General features: G+C 58.7%; 1 protein-coding gene across 1 annotated transcript in view; it reads left to right on the top strand.

Annotated features, from left to right (window-relative positions):
- Positions 1 to 383: 383 nt before the first annotated feature.
- The window catches only part of NECTIN1 (nectin cell adhesion molecule 1), a 61436-nt gene continuing 39354 nt past the window's right edge, over positions 384 to 22465 (top strand). Inside the window, exon 1 of the mRNA XM_044258045.1 lies at positions 384 to 1153. Coding sequence (XP_044113980.1) covers positions 1075 to 1153 — 79 coding nt within the window. The 5' untranslated portion in view covers positions 384 to 1074. The remainder of the gene's footprint in view (positions 1154 to 22465) is intronic.

The raw sequence follows: 22465 nt of genomic DNA, 5'->3' as shown, positions 1-22465 counted from the left end.
CCCCCCCAACTCCCCCCCCGCAGCCCCATCTTAACTCCACCCTCACCCAGCAGCCTCGCCCCCCACGCCCGCCGCTAGGGGTCACTGCCTCCCTTTGTCAGCGAAGAGGAGGGCGGCTAGCCCTCTCGCCCTGCGCAGGCGGGAAGGCGGCCGAAGGGGCGCTTCCCGAGCCAGCGGGCCTCGGCAGACCCCCGCCGCCCTCGCTGGGGACCCGCCTCCGCCGGGGGCCGGAAGGGGCGCGCGGTCGGGCCGGGCCGGGCCGGGCCAGGGCCGGGCGGGCGCTGGCGGCGCGACGGGAGCCAGGAGGGGGTTAACGCTGGCCCCTCCCCCTCGGTCTGACATCACGGCGAGAGCGGCTGAGAGGCTGGCGCTCGGCGAGTGAGAGAAAGAGCGAGAGCGGCGAGCGCGGCGCGAGTCGGCGCCCGGGCAGCTGCACATTGTTGCGGATCGCCGGGACCAGGCAGCGCAAGCAGAGGCAGCGGCGGCGGCGGCGCGGGGTGGGTGTAGGGGGACGCGCGGCGTACCCGGCTGGCCCCTCCGCGCTCGGAGCCGCACCACCACAGCCGCCGAGCCGCGCGCCCGCCCGCCCGCCGCCTGGGCCCCGAGCCCACCGCGCCGCCCGCCCGCCCGCCGCCCTCGGAGGACGGCCGGCCATGGACGCCTGCAAGTTGGAGCCGAGCGGGAGGGCGTGAGCGCGCCGGGGGTCGGGAGCCCGCGCCGCGCAGCCGGGCAGCCGGGCGCGCCGGGGGTGGGTCCCTCTCCCCAGCCCCGCTCTGCGTGGAAGAAGAGGGCGGGGACCGGCGCGGGGAGGAGAGCGGAGGAGGAGAAGGGGGCATGACTCGTGCAACTTGCGGCGGGCATCCACCGAGCCTCTGAGCCGCCGGCGGCCCGGGGCCCGGACTGCGGCCGCGCCGAACGCACCCAGCCCACCCCGCCCCGGCCGACGGCTGCGGCTGACCTGGATCCTTGGAGCGCCCGCCGGCCGGCAGCGATCGGCCTTCGTCTTCCGGACTGGTTTCTGGAGCGCGGGGAGCGCTCTCCTCGCGGCCCCTCTCGCCGGACCCCCGGCCCCCGATGGCTCGGATGGGGCTTGCGGGCGCCGCTGGACGCTGGTGGGGACTCGCTCTCGGCTTGACCGCATTCTTCTTCCCAGGTAAGCACGTTCCGTTTTTGCCTTTTTCTTCCCCCACTATCCAGTGCCTTCCCGGGGCTCGGAGCTGGATGGCGGGCACGTCTGGGTTATAGGCAGCGAAAGGAGCCAGAAAAGTTGGGTCACGGCTTAGGTGAGGGGGGTGCGGGTGGCACGGCGGAGAAAGAGAGGATGAGAAGCCCAGCAGCCTGCCCTGTGGGGAAGCGGTTGGGTGCACGTCTCTGTGTAGCAAGAAAGCACTTTCTCCGCTCAGTTTTTCACAAAAATAATAATATGTAATAGCGTTCTATTTATTTAATAACCAGCTCTCAGCTCGGGAAGCAGTTTGGAAACACTGTATGTTACATAAATGCAAAATAATCACCGTAATCGCCGTCTCGGGGTATCAGACAACAGCCCCAGGGGGAGGGCGTCAGTCTCGGAGCCCGTGGGCTGTGGGTCTGGAGGGCGGCGGGAGGCTTCGTCTCTGTCCCTGGCCCTTTCGCCAGACGGCTTCGCGCGCTCGGGCCCCCTCCCGCCCCACGCAGCCCCACGCGGGCGCCGAGAGCCCGCTCCTGCGTCAGAGGCAGCTTCTCGCTCACCTGCCGTTCCTCTCCCGGTGGGTGAGGCCCGGGCAGCGCGGGCTTGCAGCCTCCCGGCCTTGCGCGGGCTGGACTTCGCCTCCGAACTCTGCTCGCAGTTTGGGGGCTCCTCCCGGAGGAAGCGCCGCGGGCTTGGTGCCAGCCAGGTGGCTGCATGACCCACTTTCCCGAGGATGCCCCTCGTGTCCTTCCTCGAGGTGCCGGCGGCCGAGGGGTTAACCCGTCGCCCGACCCTAGGGTGGCCCGCGCTGGCCCATCAGACGGGTGGGGTGGGGGCGGAGGCCGGACTGGCCGGCAGCGTATTGTGCTGGGGAATCAACTGGAAAATGCGTTTAGGAGGCAAATCCGACGAGTCCCCTCGCCTGGGTTTAACCCTTTGTGTCCCTGGGGAAGCTGCCTGACTCCCACGGTGGCTGGTGACACCAGCGGGGCCCGGGTGGGGGTCAGGGTTCCTCCATCCCTCTGGGAAGAAACCTGAGAGGACCTCCTGCTCGGACTAGATGGGGTTTCTGTGGGGGAGGGAGGGGGCTTGGCTGGAGCACGTGGTCTGGCCTTAGGGTGGCAGAATCAGGGGTCAGAGTACAGAGAGACCAGCTCTGAGTGGGGGACAATATAGGATCTCCACTGCTGCTGGCAGCAGTCCCTTGGAGATGCCCGCGATGCAGCAGACTCCTGGACTAGTGTGTTACCCCGGGGTTGCCCGGCTGGCTGCCGAGTTGCGGGGCTCGTGTGCCCCTCTGGAAGGCAGGAATCTGGCCTCGTATTCAATTCTGTACCCCTTCTGCGGCCAGCTTACTGCCAGGGCTCCACAGATCTCGCCGAGTGGCCGCTGGCATCGTAAGCACTTTGTAGAAGCCAGCACAAAGGTTCCCCCACCCCTACAGCCTGTGGGGTGCTGCCTTGCTAGGTGTGTGGGGGTGGGAGCACTGCCCATTTCCAGGGGCCTGACTAGTCCCTTCCCTGGCAGGGTGGTCATGGGGAATGAAGGTCTTCCTCTCACACTGGACCTCCTGGGAAGCCAGCAGGAGCAGAGCTCAGGCCCTGCCTAGGACTCCTCTGACCCCTGGGGGTTTGGGCTTCTGGGAACCCTTAACTGCATAGTGTCTACACCAGGATTCTAGGGAAAGACAAGCTTTGGGAGAGTTGTCGTTGGTCTGGCACACCAGGGGTTAACCTAATTCTGGTCGGACAAAGAGTGGGAAGGTTTGGGGAAAAAGAATGAACTCACCCCCAGCCTCCCCTCCTTTGGTTGTTCTCTTCCCCCAGCTTTGTGATACACCGTGGTTAATTCCTTCTTGGAGGGAGCATTGGACGCCTGCCCTGCTCCACCCCGCTCAGGAAGTGGGGCCAGGGAGATGGCACCCTCAACCTGGCTCTAGTGTAGACACTCCCTGTACCAAAATTCCAGATTGAGGGGTAGGAGGCAGACCCAGAACCCCAGCTCAGACAGGCACTTCATAAGCGCACCTCGACTATCATTGTCGTGGCTGGCTGGCATCGGGGCGGCCAGCACTCCTGTACCCTTTGCCTGGTCCCTTACAGAGGGAGGCAGGCGGGTGTGGTGGTGCCCATCTGACACTTAGATGGAGGCCAGTAGGCCTGCCCACACCCCGCTTTCCACACCCCTGCCAGCTCCCTCCTGAGTGCTTGCTGCTGCTCCTCTCTGGGGACTTGCCAGCCTGATGCTCTTTTCTGGGTTCTTCTTAGCTGTGTCAGGGAGCACAGACCGGGGGAAAGCAGGTGAGGGCAGCCCCCAGTGTGAATGATGGCCCCCTGGCTAAAACACACACACACAAACACACACACACACCCCACTCCCAATCTGCTATTGACGCGTAAACACAGAATTATGTTTTTACAACACAGACTTTACTCCCAGGCTGGGCAGTGAAGCCCCATGAGCTTCTGAGATAACAGTCTGTAGTTCCTACAGGTTAACTCCCAGGAGAGGGCCAGGGGGACTCTGGGCTGCACCCTAAAGAGGGCCAGGAGGAGCCCCAGGGAGGAGGCAGAGAACCTGCCTTTGAAGCAGGTGCGCAGAGCTGGTGTCCCACCTACACCACACCCTCCCTAATTGGCTTCCCCAAACCTTTTGTCTAGAAAGGGAACACACACCCCAGGTGTCAGGCACACCCTCAGAAGACCTGTCCCGCTGCTGCGGCTGCCACACACCCCTTCTCTGCAGTCCGTGCAGAGCTCCCAGAAGGTTGTTTCCTTCGAAACTCGGAGTGTCAGAGCTGCTGGGCTCTTTCCCTCTCTTCCCATTCCTCACAGACAGCCCTGTACTCCGGCTTGCTGGGCTGGACACTGTGGCTAAACCCATTCTGCTGTCCTGGGGGTTACAGCATGTGTGACAGCAGTCCCTGGGCAGCTGTGCCATGGAGAGTGTCTCGGAATCAGATTCTGGGCTGGAGAGGCACAGCTGGAGGAGAGAAGACAGTGCAGAACCTGGGCCCCGCAGCCCCCGCAGAGCAGCTGAGAAGGCATCTCTGAGCCTGAATACCTGTGGCTCTGGGGGACCGGGGGGGGGGGGCCCTTGTTCATTGCTGGCCAAAAGCATGGTATTAGTTCCCGTCTCTGCCGCCCAGCTTTGCACAATGAATCTACCTCGTTGGCCACTTCTTGACCCAGGCCCCTGTTGAACACTGCCAGGATGGTGACATCAGCCCGCAGAACCCCAGTGCTAACGGCTGAGCCAGCGGGCCAGGGCAAGGGGTGGGGGGTCCGGGCAGAGGGTCTGCCCCGGCCGCTGTGTCTGCTGTACTGCCATTGTTTAGCAGCTGACTGATGTTCATTGTTCAGCACAAACAGAAAGCACCCAAGGGAGGTGTGAATATACCTTCGATTTTCCTGATTGTATCTTTCCTGGTGAACCTGGCACCTTGAATGACTCCTACCTGGGGCAGAGACAGACAGAGAGGGGGCCTGTGTATTCACCTGTTTTCCTGTTGTTGTGTTGCCTGCTTGGATTTTTTTTTTTTTTAACTTTGCGTGTTGGCCTGGGTGCCGGGCTGGGACGGCCCCTAGCTAGCTGTGGGACTTAGGCTATAACAGTGCCAACAGTCTGCATGTTGTCTCGCCGTCAGTGTCAAGTGGGTACACGCACACGTGTGTGCAAGGCTTTGTGTGCTTGTGTTGGTGATTTACAATGCTTTGTGCCCGTGCAGACCCACAGATGGGTTCGAGGGCAAGGAGATGTTTTTCACCAATATTATGTGGATCACCTGGCGACTGGGACCATAAATAGATACCAGGTGGATATTCACATGTAACTGATTACTTACATCTTTCCAACTAGGATTTTGTGAGTGGCTCTGTGCCTTGACAATAACCTGTGTCAGTGTCAGAGTGCCCAAGAGGTGATTTTGGGAAGAGACCTAGGATTTGGCCTCAGCCAGCTCCTTCCTAGATGGGCCATCACGTCCTTTGTGGGGTGAGCAGCCTCTACACTGGTTGCTGTTCCTGTTCCGTCCTTGGTTTTAGAATGGACCTCCGCATGCTCACAGGGAGAGGCTCCCATGGAGAGACTTTGCTCTCTTGTCTCCCTGGCAGAGAGCATCCGGAACCTGCTGCTCTCTGGGGCCTGGCTTGTCCCCCAGCTTCTGGAGATCCCTGCAAGGCTGGGAGGGGCCCTGGGAGATAGGTTTTTCAGCTACTGATTTGGCACCTTTGCTTCCAGTATGAATACTTGGGGAGCAAGGGGATCATCTGGGGGGAAAGGTGGCATACTCTGAGCATTTAAAAAGGAGCATGAGAGTGGGCTTTGGTCTTCCATAAATCACCCTGCAGAACCATATGTGTACCTAGGTCAGCAACATACATGTGCCTGGAGACACCCTGGTTTGTGCAGCAGAACTCAGGAGCCCCCTTAGTGGAAGTCAAAGAGGGCTCATTCTGGGAGCCTGGGACCCTGTGCCCCAGGTCGGCTGGCAGTTGCTTCTCCCCCGTGATGCCCACCCCTCTCCATAGAGACCAAGTCTTCCAGCCAGCAGCAGATGTGCTGGCTGGGGCAGGAGGTAACTTAAGATCTGAGCAGGGATCACCTTGCAGAGGGAATGCCCCAATTTGGAGATAACACCCTTTAGTCCAGTTAACCCTTGAAGCTCTGGAGTGTATGTGCTGACTTGGAGGTGGGGAGAGAGAAGAGATAGATGGAAAGAAAACGCATCAAGCCTAACATCTGAGCCCTGACCCTTTCCCCTAGGAGAGGCAAACTTAGGGCAACAGGAGAGACCCAATAAAGACTCAGAGAAAGTCTTCCTGCGACAGGCTGTAGGCTCTTTAGGGCAATGGATAATCCCAAGGTTTATTCTTGGATAGGGAAGGGGGGCAGAGTTACGTATTCTCAGGAGCTCACGGGATCTGTGTCTTTCATGGTCTCTAGGGCAAGACAGCAGCAGTGATCCCAGGCCCTAGTCAAGAGAGAATGGCAGACAACTTGCTTCCTCTCCCCATGGCCCGGAGAGTGCCCCATCTGTGCCACCCAGCAAAGTGCAGAGGGTGGGCTGGGTTTGAATCCCAGCTCCACAAATTGCTAGCTGAGTAGACATGCTTAAGTTTACTTCATAGGCCTCAGTTTTCCGCATCTGTACAGTGGGTTTCTGTGGGTACAGCAGATTAGATTGACAGTAACAGATGAAAAGTGCTGAGTGCATTGCCAGGCGTGTGATAAACGGGCAGCAAAGTGGTGGCTGCTCCCGCGCTCTGTCCCTCCGCATGGTCCCGACCCCCTCTGCATCTGCCAGTGGGGCAGTGCCACCTCTGTACTCCCCTGGAAGAGCCACTCCACTGCCCGCCTGGTGCTGACCTCACTGCCCTTGTTGCCAGCCAGGAGCTGCCCCACCTGGAAACAATGGTGGGGGCTGCAGTTTCCCTGGGGGCTCAGGTGGCCTGGTGGGCTCCAGGCACCTACATGAGCCCGACCCTGGTGGTCATGGACTCAGGCACACACACAGCAGGTGCCGTGTAGCCTTTGTTCTGCTGCACGTCTCCAGGGGTCCCGCTGGGCACCTCCCTCACTCCCTGGCTATGGCCCAGTGAGACTCTGTTGCCCATCTGGAGCTCTGGCTGTGGTAGAAGCCAGGGTGGCAGAGAGGGCCGGGGACTCAGCCCCTGCCTTCCTTCAAAATCCCGCATTTGGGGAGAGGGCAGGCCCCTGGGCCCTCTCTCCAGCAGGCCACTTATCTGGCAGGAGGGCACAGCCGGATCGAGAATCCCTCCTGGCGTCCCCCACTTCCCACTGGCAGAAAAGCCCCTTCCAGTTTCTCCCATTGCAGATGGAGTCCTTTTACCCCTCATAATAAAAATGTGGCCCTCTTGACAGCTCATGGTTCCAGTGGATCCTCCCAGTAACCCCATGTGAAAGGTATCCCTGGGCCTTTCCATTTTACAGATGAGGAAAGTGAGTCAGTGTAGTAATTTGCTGACGAGCTCAAGCCAGTGTGGCCACGTTAGGAGCCGGGTCTTCAACTCCCAGGCCAGGAGATGAGGGAGCTGAAACAGGCTGCGTGGGCACACAGCAGAGGTTGAACCGGGCCACGATAGAACAGGTCCATTGAGATGGTCACGCACTTCACCAGCCGCCACCTCTCTCCCCCTACAACAAGCCATAGCTCCCTAGGGAAGTGAGGGTTAAGAGAGGATGTAGGTCAGAGGGTGGCCCAGCTGGAGCTGACCATGGAGCCAAGGTCGGCACACAGTACCAGATGCCCAGCAATTGTACAACTGGGGGGGCTGGGGATGTGGGGGAGGGAAGGGTGTCCTTCTGGAAGCTAGAGCATCACGCCCTGGAGATCTGGCCTGAGCCATGGGCAGGGCCTGAGATCTGAGCGTGGAGCCTGAGGCAGGGCAGAGAGCGAGGGAGGGCAGAGAGCAGTGCTCAGAGAGCTTGTGGACAGGCCTGGGGCCACAGAGAGGAGAAGGGGCTGAGATCTGGCAGGCAGAGCCGATTCCCTCTGTTGGGCCACTCCCCACCCAGCTCTGGTCCTCGCAGACCCCAGTTTCATTCCCAGTTTATGAGGAGTCTCATTACCAAGCCACAGACAATAAAACCCGCCCGGCCACTCTGGCCCGGATCTCATTAGAGGACATTAGTTCCGCTGGCGGGTAGCTCTGCTGGGACACGGCTACAGGCGTGGCCCAGGAAGCAAAATAGGCCAGTGGCCGTGGGCACATGAATGTCCCGTTGGGAGTTTGAGTTCAATCTCTGGGCTTAAGAGGAAGACCTCCTACACTATGTGTTCCCCAAAGTTGGAAACACTCCTTCCTGCCCTCTTGAGCCCCCTACTTCTATCGCTTGCCTGAAGGGGAGAAGGACACAGCTCCCATACCCCGGGGCTATCTCTAGGAGTGTGCTTTGTCTGGCAGGAGCTGGCCGAGAAGCTCAGCAAACCACGTTCTGGGGAACAGGGCCTCTGGAGGGCAGGAGACAGCAGCCCACCCTCACCCCTAGGTCTAAGAGACATACTAGCTGCAAAGATGGAGTCTGGATTCCTCCCAGCCACCTTGGCCTGAATCCTGACCCATCCTTCTGCCCAGAAGGTGGGGGCGGAAGCCTGGGGACCCCACAGTGGAAACATCTTTCTTCCCCTAAAGATGCACTTGGCAGGGACTTGCTGGTCTCACGTCCCTCCCGGAGGTGGAGTAACTTGACCATGGTGACTGTGATGGAGTTGTGGCTGCCCCCTTGGGATTCTCCCCACCAAAGACGGAATTATTTCTTGCGTAGCAAGAATTTTCTTGCCTGTCCCTGTTGACAGCCCCTCTCCTTTCTTGTGTGCCCCTTCCCCTCCTGCTTTATCTTGATCTCTCTTTCCCCTGCAATTTTGCATAGGGGCCGGTCACCAGAATACCTCCAGGGCTCAGTCACTGTGAAAAACAAGACCAGAGCAAAGGGAAGCCTGCCCCGTCTTGGTAGCTCAGTCTTGTGGAGGAAAGTGAGGAAAGAACTGGTTCTTCGGGCACACGAGCTCACTTGTGCGCTCCCATGGAGGGTCATGCAGGCCAGCCCACGCTTTGGCTCATGAGCTGGTGTACCTGCCAAGTGAGTCAGCGGAGATAGGAGGGCTGGTCCGTTTGGGCAGACGAGAGTCAGCCCGGCTCCGGAGGCAAGGGGAGTGGAGACCTGCGTGGGCTCCTAGAGCTCCCCAGGAAGGCCCCAGTCTACCGCTGGTCTGGGGTGCAGGCCCCAAGTGGGACTGGTGAGGCTGCCTCCGTGCGCTCCATTCTCTGGACCCTGAGCAGCGCCCCAAGCACCCCCTCCCTCAGTCCTGGCTTGCAGGCAATTGCCGTCAGCTGCCAGGACAGAGGATGTTCGAGAAGGTGCCTCAGAGCCAAGCCAGCCTTGCCACCACTTGACGTGGGCCCCACCTCGAGAAGGACTGCTCGCAACGCCCTTGCTCCCGGGACTCTAGCAGCGGCCCCTGACTCCCAGCTTGCGTCTGCCCACGCGGCTTCTTGGACCGATGCACCTAAAGCACACGTGAGAAAGACACTCACAGGCCCAGGAGCATCTGTCAGCTGCCCCTGCCTGACTTATGTCTCGCTGCCCTTGCCCGCATGCCAGGCCCACCCAGCCGCACACCCCTGTATGCGTGCCCCTGTTGGCCCGCCTTCCTTGTCTAAATACTGACAGGAGAGCCGCTTCTGTCACGGAGCCTTCTGACGACACCCACCCCCCTCCAGCTGGGGATGACCTCTCCCATCCCAAAGCCCCCTCACATCTCATCCGTGCCACCCTGTGCCATTAACCACTCCGCATCTTGTTCTATGGTTATCCGGACCCGGGGTTTCTCTTCTCCCCGAGACTGAGCGCTCCGAAGGGACAAGGTATGTTACTGATGGATGTCTGTGTCCCCAGGGCTAGGACAGGTTTGGCCACATCAGGGCCTGCTAGTAGATGCCAGCTGGATACATGGTGGGTCGCTTGGACAGCCAATGACAATGATAGTAATTACGAACTTCCGTTGAGAGTGCTTTGGGGAGGAGACACTGTAGTAAACTTCTTACATGTGATAACAATGTTCCTAACAACTCATGTGAAAGATACTTCTGTTCTCCCTTTTTCTTTATACGTGGAAAGATGAGGCCCCGCAGAGGTTAGGTAGCCTGCCCCTACCTTGACTCTTGGCAGAGTCAAGAAGTCGGGCCCCATGTCCATGATCAGACCACTCAGCTAAGCAGCCTCTCTTGGATGGACCGGTGATGGAGAGAGACAGCTTGCCAAGTCTGGAGTAGCACAGGACCCTGTGTCCAGAATGCCCACCTCCCCTGCATATTGCTTACACCCCTGTTGCCTTTGATGGTGTAGGGGTAAGCTGCTGGGAGTTAGCAGTGCTTCTCGCTGGAGTATCCGTAGCCATTCAGTGCTGTGTCCTTTGGCTGACTTACAGGTTCTAGGAGCACAATCGTTATACTCCTGGTAGGTCCCACTGCTGTCACTGTTATGTCTTGGGGGTATTGATGTGGCTGGGCTGGAGAGAAATGTCTCGATATCATCACTCTCTCTCATCCCCTGAGCTTTGGGGCATCACTGATGCCACATGGGGGCCTCCTCCCACGCTTCCCCGTGAGACTAGGGCCAGGGGTAATAATAGCCTCTCCCAAAGAAGCCTCCGGGAACTACCCCCAGCCGGTGTTCCCAGGCTGGCCCTGGGTTCTGGGTGGGTCCACAGCTCAGCAAGCTGATCCTGTGTCAGCCTATCCTAAGCTTCTGGAAGGTTCTGGTCTCCCCTGCCCTCACCCAGAGATTCCCAAAAGATGGTAAGGGAGGGGCTCACCTCTGGGGAGGTGGGGAGGATTTAGGATGCTCAGCTGTACTGGCTGCTTTGATCCCCTGGGATAAAAGGGCTGGTGCTTCCTCTGCCCCAGGCAGGTTCAGAGCAGGGGCTGGGGACAGAGGCACAGCAGACACACAGCCTAGGGAACTGTCCCAGGGAAGAGGGCCCTGGGAGCAGAAAGATCAAGATGCTTCCAAGGGTCGTGGCAGAGGACTGGGTGACCTCCAGATAGCTCACAGGCAGATTGTCCTTTCGACGGTGTCCCAGGGCCAATGCTGCCGTCAGTACACCCTGACCCCTGCAGGCCACCACGTAGGCTTAGGCCTCACAGACTTGCTTAATTAGGAAGGTAACTGGGCTGCAAAATAGTCATCTGATACGTTTCGACGCCAAAGAGAAATTCCTCCTAGACCCTCTGCTGTTCTAGATTACCCATGCTCCGTTAGCTTGAATTATGGCAGAGCCTCTGCGGCCCAGACACAGGCCAGAGCTTGGCAATTGGTTCCTGAGTCTGCCCAGTGCCCAGGAAGGGCTTGGAAGCAAGGGTAGGATGGAGCCCTGAAGACCCATCAGACCTTTGTGCAAACCTACGAAGTACATGTCCGCGCAGAGGCCCTACAGAGGCCCACCTTTGCCCCTTCCCTACCCTGGCGGTCAGGCGTCCTTCAAGAGTCTTGAGTCAATGGCAGAAGCCTTCTGCAGTGGCTCCTGGGTAAAAATTGGAGCGGAGGCAGGGCCAGGCTTCCCCCGAGTGTAAATAAGATCAGAGCAGAGCAGCCGCAGTGCACTGGATTATTTTATTATGATGGCCCACCTCCCCCGCCCCCCGAACTGTCCTCATCTCATTGGCCTAGATAGCTACATCTCTCAGAATGATGGATGGGCCTCCTCTCCCTTCCCAGGCAGGGTGGCCAGCCCTGCTGCCGAGACACCCTCCTACCCTGCCCCTTCCCGGATTTATTCCCTGTGTTTATGGTGCCCGGAGAGTAATCAGTGTCCAGGACCGGCTGAGCACTCTGATTATCTCCGCTCGATTGATGGATAGGTCTTTGGGGAACTTAGGCAATGGTCCCCTGCCTGCCACCCTTCCCAACCTGAGTCACCTCCCGGGAATCAGAGGAGGGGCCTCCCTGCCTGTCCTAGGGGTGGGGGGAAGCGATGGGGGAGGGAGCCCACGGCACCCCTCCCTGGCACTACAGCCGGGGCGATAACAGGGGAAGGGTCTCCGTGGCTCCCCCTTTCCTCCAGGGAGCCTGGAGCAGGGGCCCACGGGGCCACCAGGCAGCTTGCCTGGGGACCAGTGCCCCTGCTCCACCCAGGAAATGGCTCGATTCTACTCTCCCATCCTCAATCCATCCCTCCTACCCCTGGCACTTGTGTACACAGCTCAAGCCATAATGATAATTTGTGCTGCTTTATGTGTTTCTTTACAAGTGTTTTTATGTCCTGTGTGTGTGTATGAGAGAGGTTTATGGTGTGTGTGTGTGTGTGTGTGCGCGCCTGCGCATGCAAGAGCACACATGAGGTCACGTGCTGTGTGTGTGTGTGTGTGTTTGCTGCTGATTAGACCCCGATTGCCATCTTTCCCCCCACGGAGGTGGGGGGGCTCTCCCCCAGTTGCGGGGGAGGGGCAGAGCCTAGATACTGGGGGGCGGGAGCAGGAAGTGGAGGTAAAGAGGCAGGCAAAGACCACTACCGTCCCTGGCAGGGTCTGCACTGCCCCCCGCCGCCAGTTAGAGAATGCAGAAGGTCAATCTCAGATCATTGTTTTGTCTGTAGGATCCCAAACAACGGGTTGGACTCTTCTCCCCGGCAGATTGAACCCCCTGTTTGTTGGGGGGGCCGAGTGGTCTCCGTCTCTTACTACTTACATAGGCCCACATGTGGGTCTGTGTCTTGCCTTCTCTGAACTTGAGTTCCTGCCCCTGGAAGGTGGGCCTGCGGTGACGAGAGGCTGAGAAGCGGTAGACAGGCGTGCGGTGTGATGAGCGTGGTGCCTGGCACGGTCAGTCTTCGCGCCACCTGGGTATTAGTGGCTGCTGCTTGCCCAGGGAGCCCACATCTAGGGGAGGGTGGGTTCCCCAGGGCTGGGACGCCTGCCCCAGCACACTGCAGGGGCCCTCGGCTGGGTTTTTTGCCCCCTGGGCAGGGTACATCACCCACACAGGCCCCTGGGCTCCTGGAAAATCACCCCAACCTCCAGATGGTCCCGGAAGATGCCTGCTGGTGGCTCTTTGGAGCTATCCTGTGCTCCCTTCCTTAAGAGTAGTTGAAAGCAAGAGTTATGTGCCCTCAGCCAGCAAACCCCATGTGCAGGCTTCTGGCTGCCCAACATGCTGGGTACCTGCACTTGGGGGAATCCCTCTGCCCTAGGTGTGTGGCAGAAGGGGGGTGGACACGTCCATTTCTGCATTCCCTCGACAGTGTGGGCACTAGTGCCTCCTGTGGGCCCTGCACTGAGCGGGGAGCAGGGACTGAGCACTGAGCATAACTTGGGCCCTCCTGGAGCCCCCAGTCCCACGGGAGAGGGATGGAATCTGCCCTCTGGCCTCACACACAGCAGGTGACATCCAAGGGTGTTGCACTTAATGCCCACAGGGTGCTGGCCTGGCTGGGAGATGGGAAGAGGGAGCTGGGGCCTTGTGGGCTAATGCCCAGGTAAACCTATCACTCTTCCTAAGCCTTCCCTGTTCGGCTCTGCAGGCACAGGTGATGGGGCACGGGCCTGGCTTCTCCTGCGCCCTTAAAGGCGGGCTCTGCTTCTGAGCCCCTTTGTTTCCCTCCCGCCCCCAGATCTGGGAAGAGCCTCCCAGCTGGGCTATCTGCTGAGGGTAACCACGCTCCCTGCAGGGGAAGCAGGAGAGGATAGACAGGGGAAGTCAGGAGAATCCTGGCCCTGGAAGGAAAATGGATAATGAAACACCCATTCACTTAAAACCCCCTCAACCCCATCCCCACCGGTTGGTTGAACATCCAGCTTCAGCATGAATACCCCCGATGACGGGAGACTCAGCACCCTGCAAGGAAGCCCTGTCAGCTCTGAGTGCCCCGGATTCTTCTCTGCACTGAGATCTGCATGCCCAAAGTCCCAACCCCCAACCCCCCTCCCCTGCCCTGACTCCTATCTCTGCCTCCTTTGGGCTTGTGGGGAGCACATCTGATCTGGTGCATGGTGGCCTTCCGGCGGTTACAGAGGGTCCCCCACTCTCGGTCTTCTCTCCCCTGGGTGCTTTTGGCCAACTCTGACCCACCGTGCCGTCTTAAGCGCTCTCCATGGAACCAGGTTGTTGAGATCTCCAGCAGCGGGTGTGGGGCCCCGAGTGGGGGCTGCTGTGCCCCCGGGGGTTTGGCCTGGGATCCTGCAGCAGCCACTGCAACCATCCGGGGACCGGGGAGGAGGCAGAGCCGGCTGGCCGCCCTCGTGCTTTCCCACCTCCCCCTCACCCCTTCCGAACCCTGTTTTCCTTTGGATTAACAATAAATTGCAGTGAAAGATCCGCTTATCTCCAGTGGGAATTAAGGAATTAAGTTGGTGATGGGGAGAGAAGGGCCTGAGAAAGGGAGCATATTGCCCAGATTCCGGGCACAGAGAGGACAGCGGGGAGGGCCGTGGGGAGGGGGTGAGGAGCTGGACCCTCTGCCTGCCTTCTCTTCACCCTGGAGACAGCGGGAGCAGCCCCTCCTCCTCCCAGCAGCCTGTGCCCTCATGGGGACGGGCGGGGTCCCCCATGGGAGGCAGCGCACCGAAGGGATGCCCACGTGGCGTGACCTCCTGGCAGCCTCTCCTGTCGCCCATTAGTGTTTCACGACATGGGGCAGCAGTTCCGTGGCAAGTCGTGGCACTAGGAGGGCAAGCCAGGGCGTGTGGCAGGGTGAGGCACCCCACCGTCCCACCTGTGGTACAGACGCTGTGATACTGTCTGCCATCCTGTGGGCAGCCCATCCCCACCAAAGTCACCCGGGGGCCACAGACCACTATGACCCACCCACTCTGCTTCTCAGGTGAGGCTGACTTAGCCATGGATTCCCTTGGCCGTTGCTTAAAGGAGTCATTTGCCCCTGCAGAGTCTGGGCTTCTCTTTACCCTAAAGGTAACCCCAAAAGCCTCCTTCTGGAGCCCCAACATGCCTCTCCCCTACTCAGCTCCAGAGCCTCTTCTCCCACGTCCCCCAGGCTTGCCACCCTCCCCACCCTCCCCATCATCAGACCCTCCCCCAACAGAAGCTTTGGGAGCGCCCCCCCCTTGCCAAACCTTGAGGCTAAACAGGGAGAGCTAAGGGGCGGAGCTGCCCTCCAGAGGGTAGGGTGGGCGTGGGGGCTGGGATTGGAAGTGAGGAGGGCACAGATCCCAAGGACGAGGCTGCCTTCAGGTCATCCAGACCTAGCCCAAGTCCAGTTTCCGTCACTGTGGTCCCAGGCTGCTCCAGCACCCTCGGTGGGGCTGGGAGTAGGGGTTGACATTCCCCAGCCACAGCCACTGGGTGGGTCACTGGAAGATAAAGAGCAAGGACAAGCTGGAGATAGTCTCTGGGGGGAGGGAGGGGCGGGGTGCGGAGTTCTAGGATGCTTGGGATTTGACACGGAAGGGGTGAAGCCAGAAATGGGGCTCTCTAGTCCAAGAGTCTAGCTGGTTAATAATTAGTAGCTCTGGTTAATCATTGGTGGGTTTTCCCCCAGTTTCAGCTCCCCCTCCCCCACCCACACCCTGGCCCTGGGCAGCCCCCTCCCCCAGCTGGTTTCTGGCCTCAGGAGCAAGCGAGTGTGGTATTTAATCTTCAAGAGAGATTAGTGGCCTGCTTTAGCCAGCTTCCCCCCACAGGCTCTTTGGATGCCCCTGGATGTTTCCGGCTGGAAGGGCAGGCCCTGCCGCCGACCACCCCAGAAGTCCCCTCCAGCTGCTCTCCTGGGTGGCGCCACTGACCCCTCCTGACTCACTTGGCAGACCTTGCTGCTGGCCAGCTCGGTCTCTGGGTGACCCTGTGGGGAAGGCCTCCCTCATCCTTGAGGGGAGGTCAGCAAGTCAGCAGATGCTATCTGCACGTGCCAGGTACAGTCGGGGTGGGGGGGGGGGGAAAGTACTTTAAGCAGCTCAAACTAAGGCGAAAGGCTTTATTCTGAGGCTCGTGTGCCTTAGGGGGGCACTTGAAGACCAGGTCACTCCCCAAATGGAAGCAGGATCGGAGGTGCAGGGGTGAGGAGGAGAGGGAGGCCGTGTGCCCTTGAGTTGGGGTATTTGGGTGACATTTTCACCTCTAACTGCTAGAAACTGTCCTCTTGGGTTGTTCAGGCTTCCGTGCCTCTCCTTCAGGGTCCTGGGCGCTGCCCCACCCTGACGGCTGCTGGAACAGCTCCTTCTAGACCTATTTCTCTAAGTTGAATGGTCAGGGAATAGGGAGGTGGGAAAGGAGGCAAGGTCAAAGCCAGGGCCCCGGCGAGCCTCTCCTGCCTGTTTAAATCCTTCCCACGAGCTTGTAGTGATGCACTGTGGTACTCCAAACAGGTGTCCTCCCAACTGGCTGGACTGATGTGCAGAGCAGTTCGAGAATTTTCCAAGCAGTTCAGGCATGCACAGTGCTGTGAAGGGGCCACCAAGCCCTAACCTGGGAGAGGCTGCCCTGGGGAAGTGACCTTGAGGCTGGGATGGGGCATGGGTGTGTAAGCGGGAATAACTGAAGTGGCAGAGGAGAGTGAGTGGGCCAGCCTGGGGGAGGCCATACAGGGGTGCCCACGGAAGAGCAGATGGGGAATGGGGGCCTGTGGCCATGTGAGGGCCCGGGAAGGGCCTGTGGAGGGTTTTGGACTTAAGCAAACAATCCCCCAGTCTGTTCTGTCCGATTTCGGCCTGACCGGCACCCCAGGCCAGCTTTTCTGATGAAATCCAAATTCTACCATTTACTAGAGCTGGGACTCCTCCTTCATCCCCGATGAAGTGGTTTCATTTCTGCAGGACACCTCCCCAGTCCCAGGACCTGAACCCTCGGAGACATCCTGGGGGCTTCTCCCCGTTCCTGTGCCGCCTGCCCACCCCCGCTCTGTCTGAAGCTCTCGCAGGCTGCTGGCTTAAGGACAGGCTCCGTGGTCTACACTGGGTGTCTCTACCCCAGCCAGCACCACTGACATTTGGGGCCAGATCATTCTGCTTTATGTGGGGCTATAGGTATGCTGTGGGGTGTTTGGCCTCTGCCCAGTAGATGCCAGCAGCGTCCTCCCCCTCCTCCCCCCATGTGACAATAAAAAATGTCTTCAGACATTGCTCAGTGTCCCTGGGAGGCAGAGTTACCCCAGTTGAGAACCACTGATCTAGGGTCTCACTGTAGCAACCTACTGTGCTGTCTAGTACTTTCTCTCCTCCCCTCGCCCCAGATGCACAGCCCTTTGAAGGAGAGTCCTCAGTCTTATGATCTCTGCAGACTCTCACTCAGTGCCTTGTACACAGTAGGCGCTCCATAAATGCACAGTAAACTGATAGGAGCTGGCCGGCTTCCCTCCTTCTCAGCCCCTAGCAACCTATGAGCTTTCTTCTTCTGCACACCTCTCTGGGTTCTTGGCACTCTGTGTAACCCCCGTAGCCAAGATGTGCAAACTTCTGACGCTTCCCTTTCTCCCGACACCTCCTGTACCCACCTCATGGTGTTTGCAGCAAACAAAAGCATCTTTTCTCCTAGAGTGAACATTTACTAGGTATCTCTTATGCGTCAAGCCCTAGGAACCGGGTTGGGGGGGGTTCGGTGGCTGCGAGTGTGAAGTTGTGCACGGGTGTGTGTTTTCCGCAGGCAGGTGTGTGTGCTTGGCAAGCTCCGTGCATGGCAGCCAGACCCCACTCCCAAGGGGCTCGTGCCCTGCGCGCGCTGCTTCCCACCTTTCCTCCTTTTTTCCCCGCTGTCCCTCTGCTTGGTGGGGGCCCTGCCTCATGGCCTGGCCAGCTTCCTCTCGTCCTTCAAGACCCTTCTCTAATCCCCTGCCCCAAATTCATCATTTCCTCCCCGGTATTTACATGGCACTGGGCGAGCCTTCCCACCATAGCACAGTGATTGTGCTGCTAGTTACTGTGCCCTGTGTCCTTGAGCCTGGAACCGCATGGTGTGCACGTCTGTGTGTGTGTGTGTGTGTGTGTGTGTGTGTGTTTCTAATTCCTACTTTCTTAATGCATGTTTATGAAATAAATGGAAATAAATTGCTTACTCTGTTTTCCAAAGCATTTTCTTTGTACTGTTCTAAGAGTGTTCATGGCTGGTTCATGGCTTTGCCTCACTTTCCGCACATGCCTTCAGTGTGTTTACGAGCCTGCGAAGGGGCACATATGTATGTGTGTGTACACGTACGCATGCGTGTGTCTCTCTTCCCGTGTTCCTGTAGATTTAAACGTGTGTCCCCCAGCACTGCCCCTCTCTACGGTGGCGTGCCCTCAACTTGCAGCCCTCCCCTGCACCTTTGAGAAGGGGTAAGGACGGAAGGGACGGGGTGGTGACTCTCCTCTGGGCAGGTTTCTCAACCCACCTCCCGGAATGTCCCTCTGACCCCAGCCCCTGGTCTGCCGGAAGGGACCAGGGGCTTCCTGTTCATCGTGGGGTGGCCTGGGGTGGGCGGGCTGGGTTCGGGGCCAGAGCCCTCCGTGGCCTAGTCACCTCACACCCCCTTCTCGATCCATCTCTGCCCTGTTTAATTGGAATTTGACTAGTGGAGACCATCTGTTCTATTCCGCCTGTTTCCATGACAACCAAGTGGCTTGAGACTGAGGTTTGTGGTGAGAGAAGTGGCCTGGGGGATGCTGGGAAAAATCAGTGAGGTCCTCCCCCTCCAACCTGCTCAGCCTCGCCGTCTCCTCTCCGCCCTGCCCTGGGGCCCAAGCCCAGAGGAAAAATAAAGCTCTCTGTTGCCCACTAGGGAGTCAGGAGCCCAGGTTTCACCCTCCTGCTCTCTCAGGCTGCTTTGGGCTTCCTCCAGCTTTCGTTCATAAGCACCGGCCGCCTGTGTAGACTAGGGAGCCGGCCCTGCCCTCTGGCCACCCCGGGACTGGAAGGGAATCAGGGCACATCAGAACCTGTGGTGTTTGCTTGTACTTTCAAGCCTCCGTCTCCCCTGCCTCCAGACCTCTTCCTCACCCCATCCGGGCATCTCAAAATCTCCTTCAACTGGGGGCTGCACATACACACACACACACACATACCACGGTACAAGCCTCAGAAATTTCAACCCACTTTAATGGCTAATGCATTCCCCCTCCCCAGGTGTCGGGGAACCTCAGTCCCCAGACCTTCCAGGCGACAGGCTTTGAGAATAGAGCCCTTGGGAATGAGTGGTCCCTCACAGCCCTGCTGTGGACACTCAGGACCAGCACCCCCCACCCCCCCACATGTCAGGCACATCGAAGAGCTCGGAATCCAGCAGAGAAACGTGGGGGGCCCTTCCGCGGGACCATCTCGGACGCGCAGGAGCTCAGATAGGGCTTCACACACTGGGATGTGAGCAAGCCTCTTTTCCTCCTATTTCTGGACACTTCTGTTTTCATGGTGTTATTTTCTGCCCTAATTTTCCCATCTGTGGCAAAGCCTCTTCCCTGGCTGCTCTATTACCAGGGGATCTGCCTGTCTTCAGAAATAAGTGGCGTGCCTTGGTCAGGTGACCTGTCTGTTGGTCAGGTCCCAGGAACAAGGTGCCAGCCACGCCTCTTGTCCGTGGGGGTGAGGGAGCAGCCCCCCATGGGGTGGTGGTCCCAGGATCTCTCCCCTGGGCTCCAGCCCAGCAGAATCCCTCCTGCCAAGGGAGGGAAGAATTCAACAGGCAGTAGCGGGTCATGGCTCTGAGCAGCTGTGCTGAGCAGGTACCCCTCCGTGTGGGGGTGCTGCAGCCTTGCAGAGGCCTCCTAGTGGCCGGCCTGCCTCCCTCAGGGCAAGGGTGGGCTCTGGTTCCCCACCAACCATCCCACTCCATGGCCTCTGCTTTTTTTCTCGAGGTAGAAATGCACCAGCCCTAAAAGTCACCCTTTAAAGTCTACTTAAAGTTGCAGTGGGGTTTAGTACATTCACAGAGTTGGGTGACCATCACCACTTGCTGACAGAGAATGTTTCCATCACCCCAAAAAGAAACTCTGTACCCCTTGGCAGCCACTCTCCGTTCTTCCCTCAGCCACCCCACCCTAACCCCTGCCAACCACGATCAGCTTCCACATCTCTGGATTTGCCTGTTCTGGACATTTTTCATCAATGGAATCACACCGTGTGGCCTTTTTGTGGCAGGTGCTTTTCACAGAGCAGTCCTGTGCCTCTCCCGGAGTCACTGCCCTGCCGAAGGAGTGTTGGTGGCTCCCGGTGGCTAGAGGACAGGCAGACCCTTGTGGACAGAGCCCTTTCTCAGCGGACACGCATCTCCCTGGCGCTCACCTCTGCACCAGTAAGGCAACGCTTAGCAACCTTCAGGCTTTCAGACAACGTTGTCTCTTCTGGTTCCCTCTTCTCTCTCTGAGGGACTCCTGCTCGTCCTGTCGGACCCAGCTAAAAACCTCACTCTTCTCCTGTCAACCATCACCCTAGGATCTTATCTCCTTTTGGACTCCCGTGGCTTTGGGTTCATAGTTTCAAAAAACAAAACACAACACTTAACTCAGTAATCGTTTGTTTGCATGGGTGAGTTCCCTGCTAGATGGAGCTTCCAAAGGAAAAGAAAGTGCCTTATTCTTTCTTCTCCCTCTGCCCTCCCACATCTTGCTGCCACCACGGTCACTTCTGCCCGAGAGAGGCTGGCACGGTGCTGGACTTGGAGTATGCACTTGGCACGGGAGAGGGGAATAGGAAAGCCAGGGCCAGTAGATTTTTATCAGCGAGAGGTGACCCCGGAGAAGGACCTGGAAAGGAGGGGAGGTTTTGGCGACCTGACCTAGCAGGGACAGGGTGGCAGGGTGGGGGAGGGGTGTGGTATGGTTGGGTCTGAGAGCTGCCTTTGTGGATTCTCAGAAGTGAGAGAAGGTGGGGAGGGGTGTCCCCTCGGTTAGAAGGCCTTTGTGGAGCACCTCGGTGGTTGCTGGCATGAGAGATGGGGTGGAAGTTTTGGCAAAAGGAGGGGGGACAACAAAAGAGAGCAGAGGGTGGCCCTTAGCTAGAAATGGGCAGTGGTGGGTACAGGAGAGGAGGGTGCCCCCAGCAGACACAACAGCTTATGTCAAAACCCAAAGGCAGGAGAGAGCCTACAATATCCTGGGGGAGGGAGCCCAGTCTGGGAGAGGGAGGAGGCACACAACGATGTTTAGGCTAGGGGCGGGGGTGGGGGTGCAGGAGCCCAGTTGCCCAGGGAGCTTTATGACAAGGTAAGGTGGCCTTCGCACCTGTGCCTGACGAAAACCTCCGAATCCTTCAAGGACCACTTACGGGTGGATGGATGTCCCCTGACCCACCCCAGCTGGCAGGGCTGGCCAAGATCCCACTGTCCTTGGCCAACGGAAAATATAGGAAGGCAAATGATGATTCTAAAACCCTCCCCTTCCTCAGCCAGCCTCGTGGGGAGGACTTGAGGGCGGAAGGGATTGGGGTTGCCTGCCACATACTAGCTGGGAGCCCTTGGACAACCTACCCCACCTCTCTGACCCTCGGTTTCTGCTTCTATGAATATTGAACTACTGAGCATGAAAACAATGGTGATACTACCCACTCCGGGGAAATTCGATGAGATGGGACATAGATGCTAGGAAGGGGCTGTGGGCCTTGACCCCACGCGCACCATCAGCACTGTGAACCAAGTGAAGAAGCCGTGGTCCCTTCTCATCTTTTATGTCCTTTCCAAAAGATTGGAAACCCTGGTGGGGCAGGTCCATGCTGTCTTTTGAAATAGACTTGAAAGCCATCAGTACTATATTTTTGGGGAGGGAGGATCACACACCTAGCCTTCACTCTCCAGGGGCAAGAGTCTGTAGAGAAAAGCTACAGTGGTGTCTCAGTTGGGGAGGGGGGTGTCCTTCCTGCCCCTGGGGGCTGGGCTGGGGATGGGACCCAGGCGGGGCCAGCAGCCTTCTCCGTGGGGAGTCACCGGAGCCACTGGCCCTCCCCACAGTGGGATCCAGTTCCCAAGAAGGGTGCCAGGCAGACCTTCAGCCCCTGCAAAAACAAAGCTGCCTAATTGCCTTTTAATCTGGGGATGTCGGTCTGCTGGTGTTGGTGCTGAATTGTAAGGGGAGATAGTATCTTTCCCTTTGAGTGAAAAGTTATTTGATCTCTGTGTGTCAGAGGAAAGCCTGGGCCCAGGGAAGAGGTGGGGATGGCAGGGAAAGGTGGAAGGAGGGGGAGGGCTGGCTTTATGTCTCCCAACAACTATCATAAATAAAGGGGAACAAGCATCTCTTGTCTTGGCTCAAGGCCATTGTTTTGTGCAGGCCCTTCCTCCTCACCCCTGCCCCTCCCACCTCCCTTTCAGGCCCATGACTGGAGGACAGCTTGTCTGTGGGAAGAGGGTGCGTGCACCGGCTGTCTCACCTGGAGAGGTGGGAGAGGTGGGCTCCTGAGGCTTGGATGCTGCCCCCTCCCCCCACCCCTTCCCTCCCCCTGGGGCCTTGGCTCTCCCTCCCCACTTTCGCTGAGGCTGCTAAGATGTCCCAGATGATTGCTGTCACCTCCCTCCTAGCGCCTCTGCCTCCTCTCCCAGCGTGTTCTCTCAGACCTAGCCCATACCTTGCTCCCCTCTGTGCACACTCTGGTGGCTCTCCCTGCATCCCGCCCAGAGGACCCTGGGCTCTTTCTTCCAGTCCCTGCCTCCCTCCCCTCCAGCCACACCAGCCACACTTCCCAGGCACACTCCCGCCTGGAACTTCAGCACCTGGAACATTCTTCTCCAAGACAGACCCATGGTTGGCTCCTGATTCTTGCCTCAAATGTCGCCTCTCAGTGAGGCCTTCCTGGCCACCCTTTACCTTAAATGGGCCTCTGTAAACACACACACACACACACACACACACACGCGCACACACACGTACA

The sequence above is a fragment of the Neovison vison genome, chromosome 7 (assembly GCF_020171115.1).
Source record: "Neovison vison isolate M4711 chromosome 7, ASM_NN_V1, whole genome shotgun sequence".
Classification (NCBI taxonomy): Eukaryota; Metazoa; Chordata; class Mammalia; order Carnivora; family Mustelidae; genus Neogale; species Neogale vison.
The sequence above is the reverse complement of the archived record's forward strand: the minus strand, read 5'-3'. Positions and strand labels throughout refer to the sequence as shown.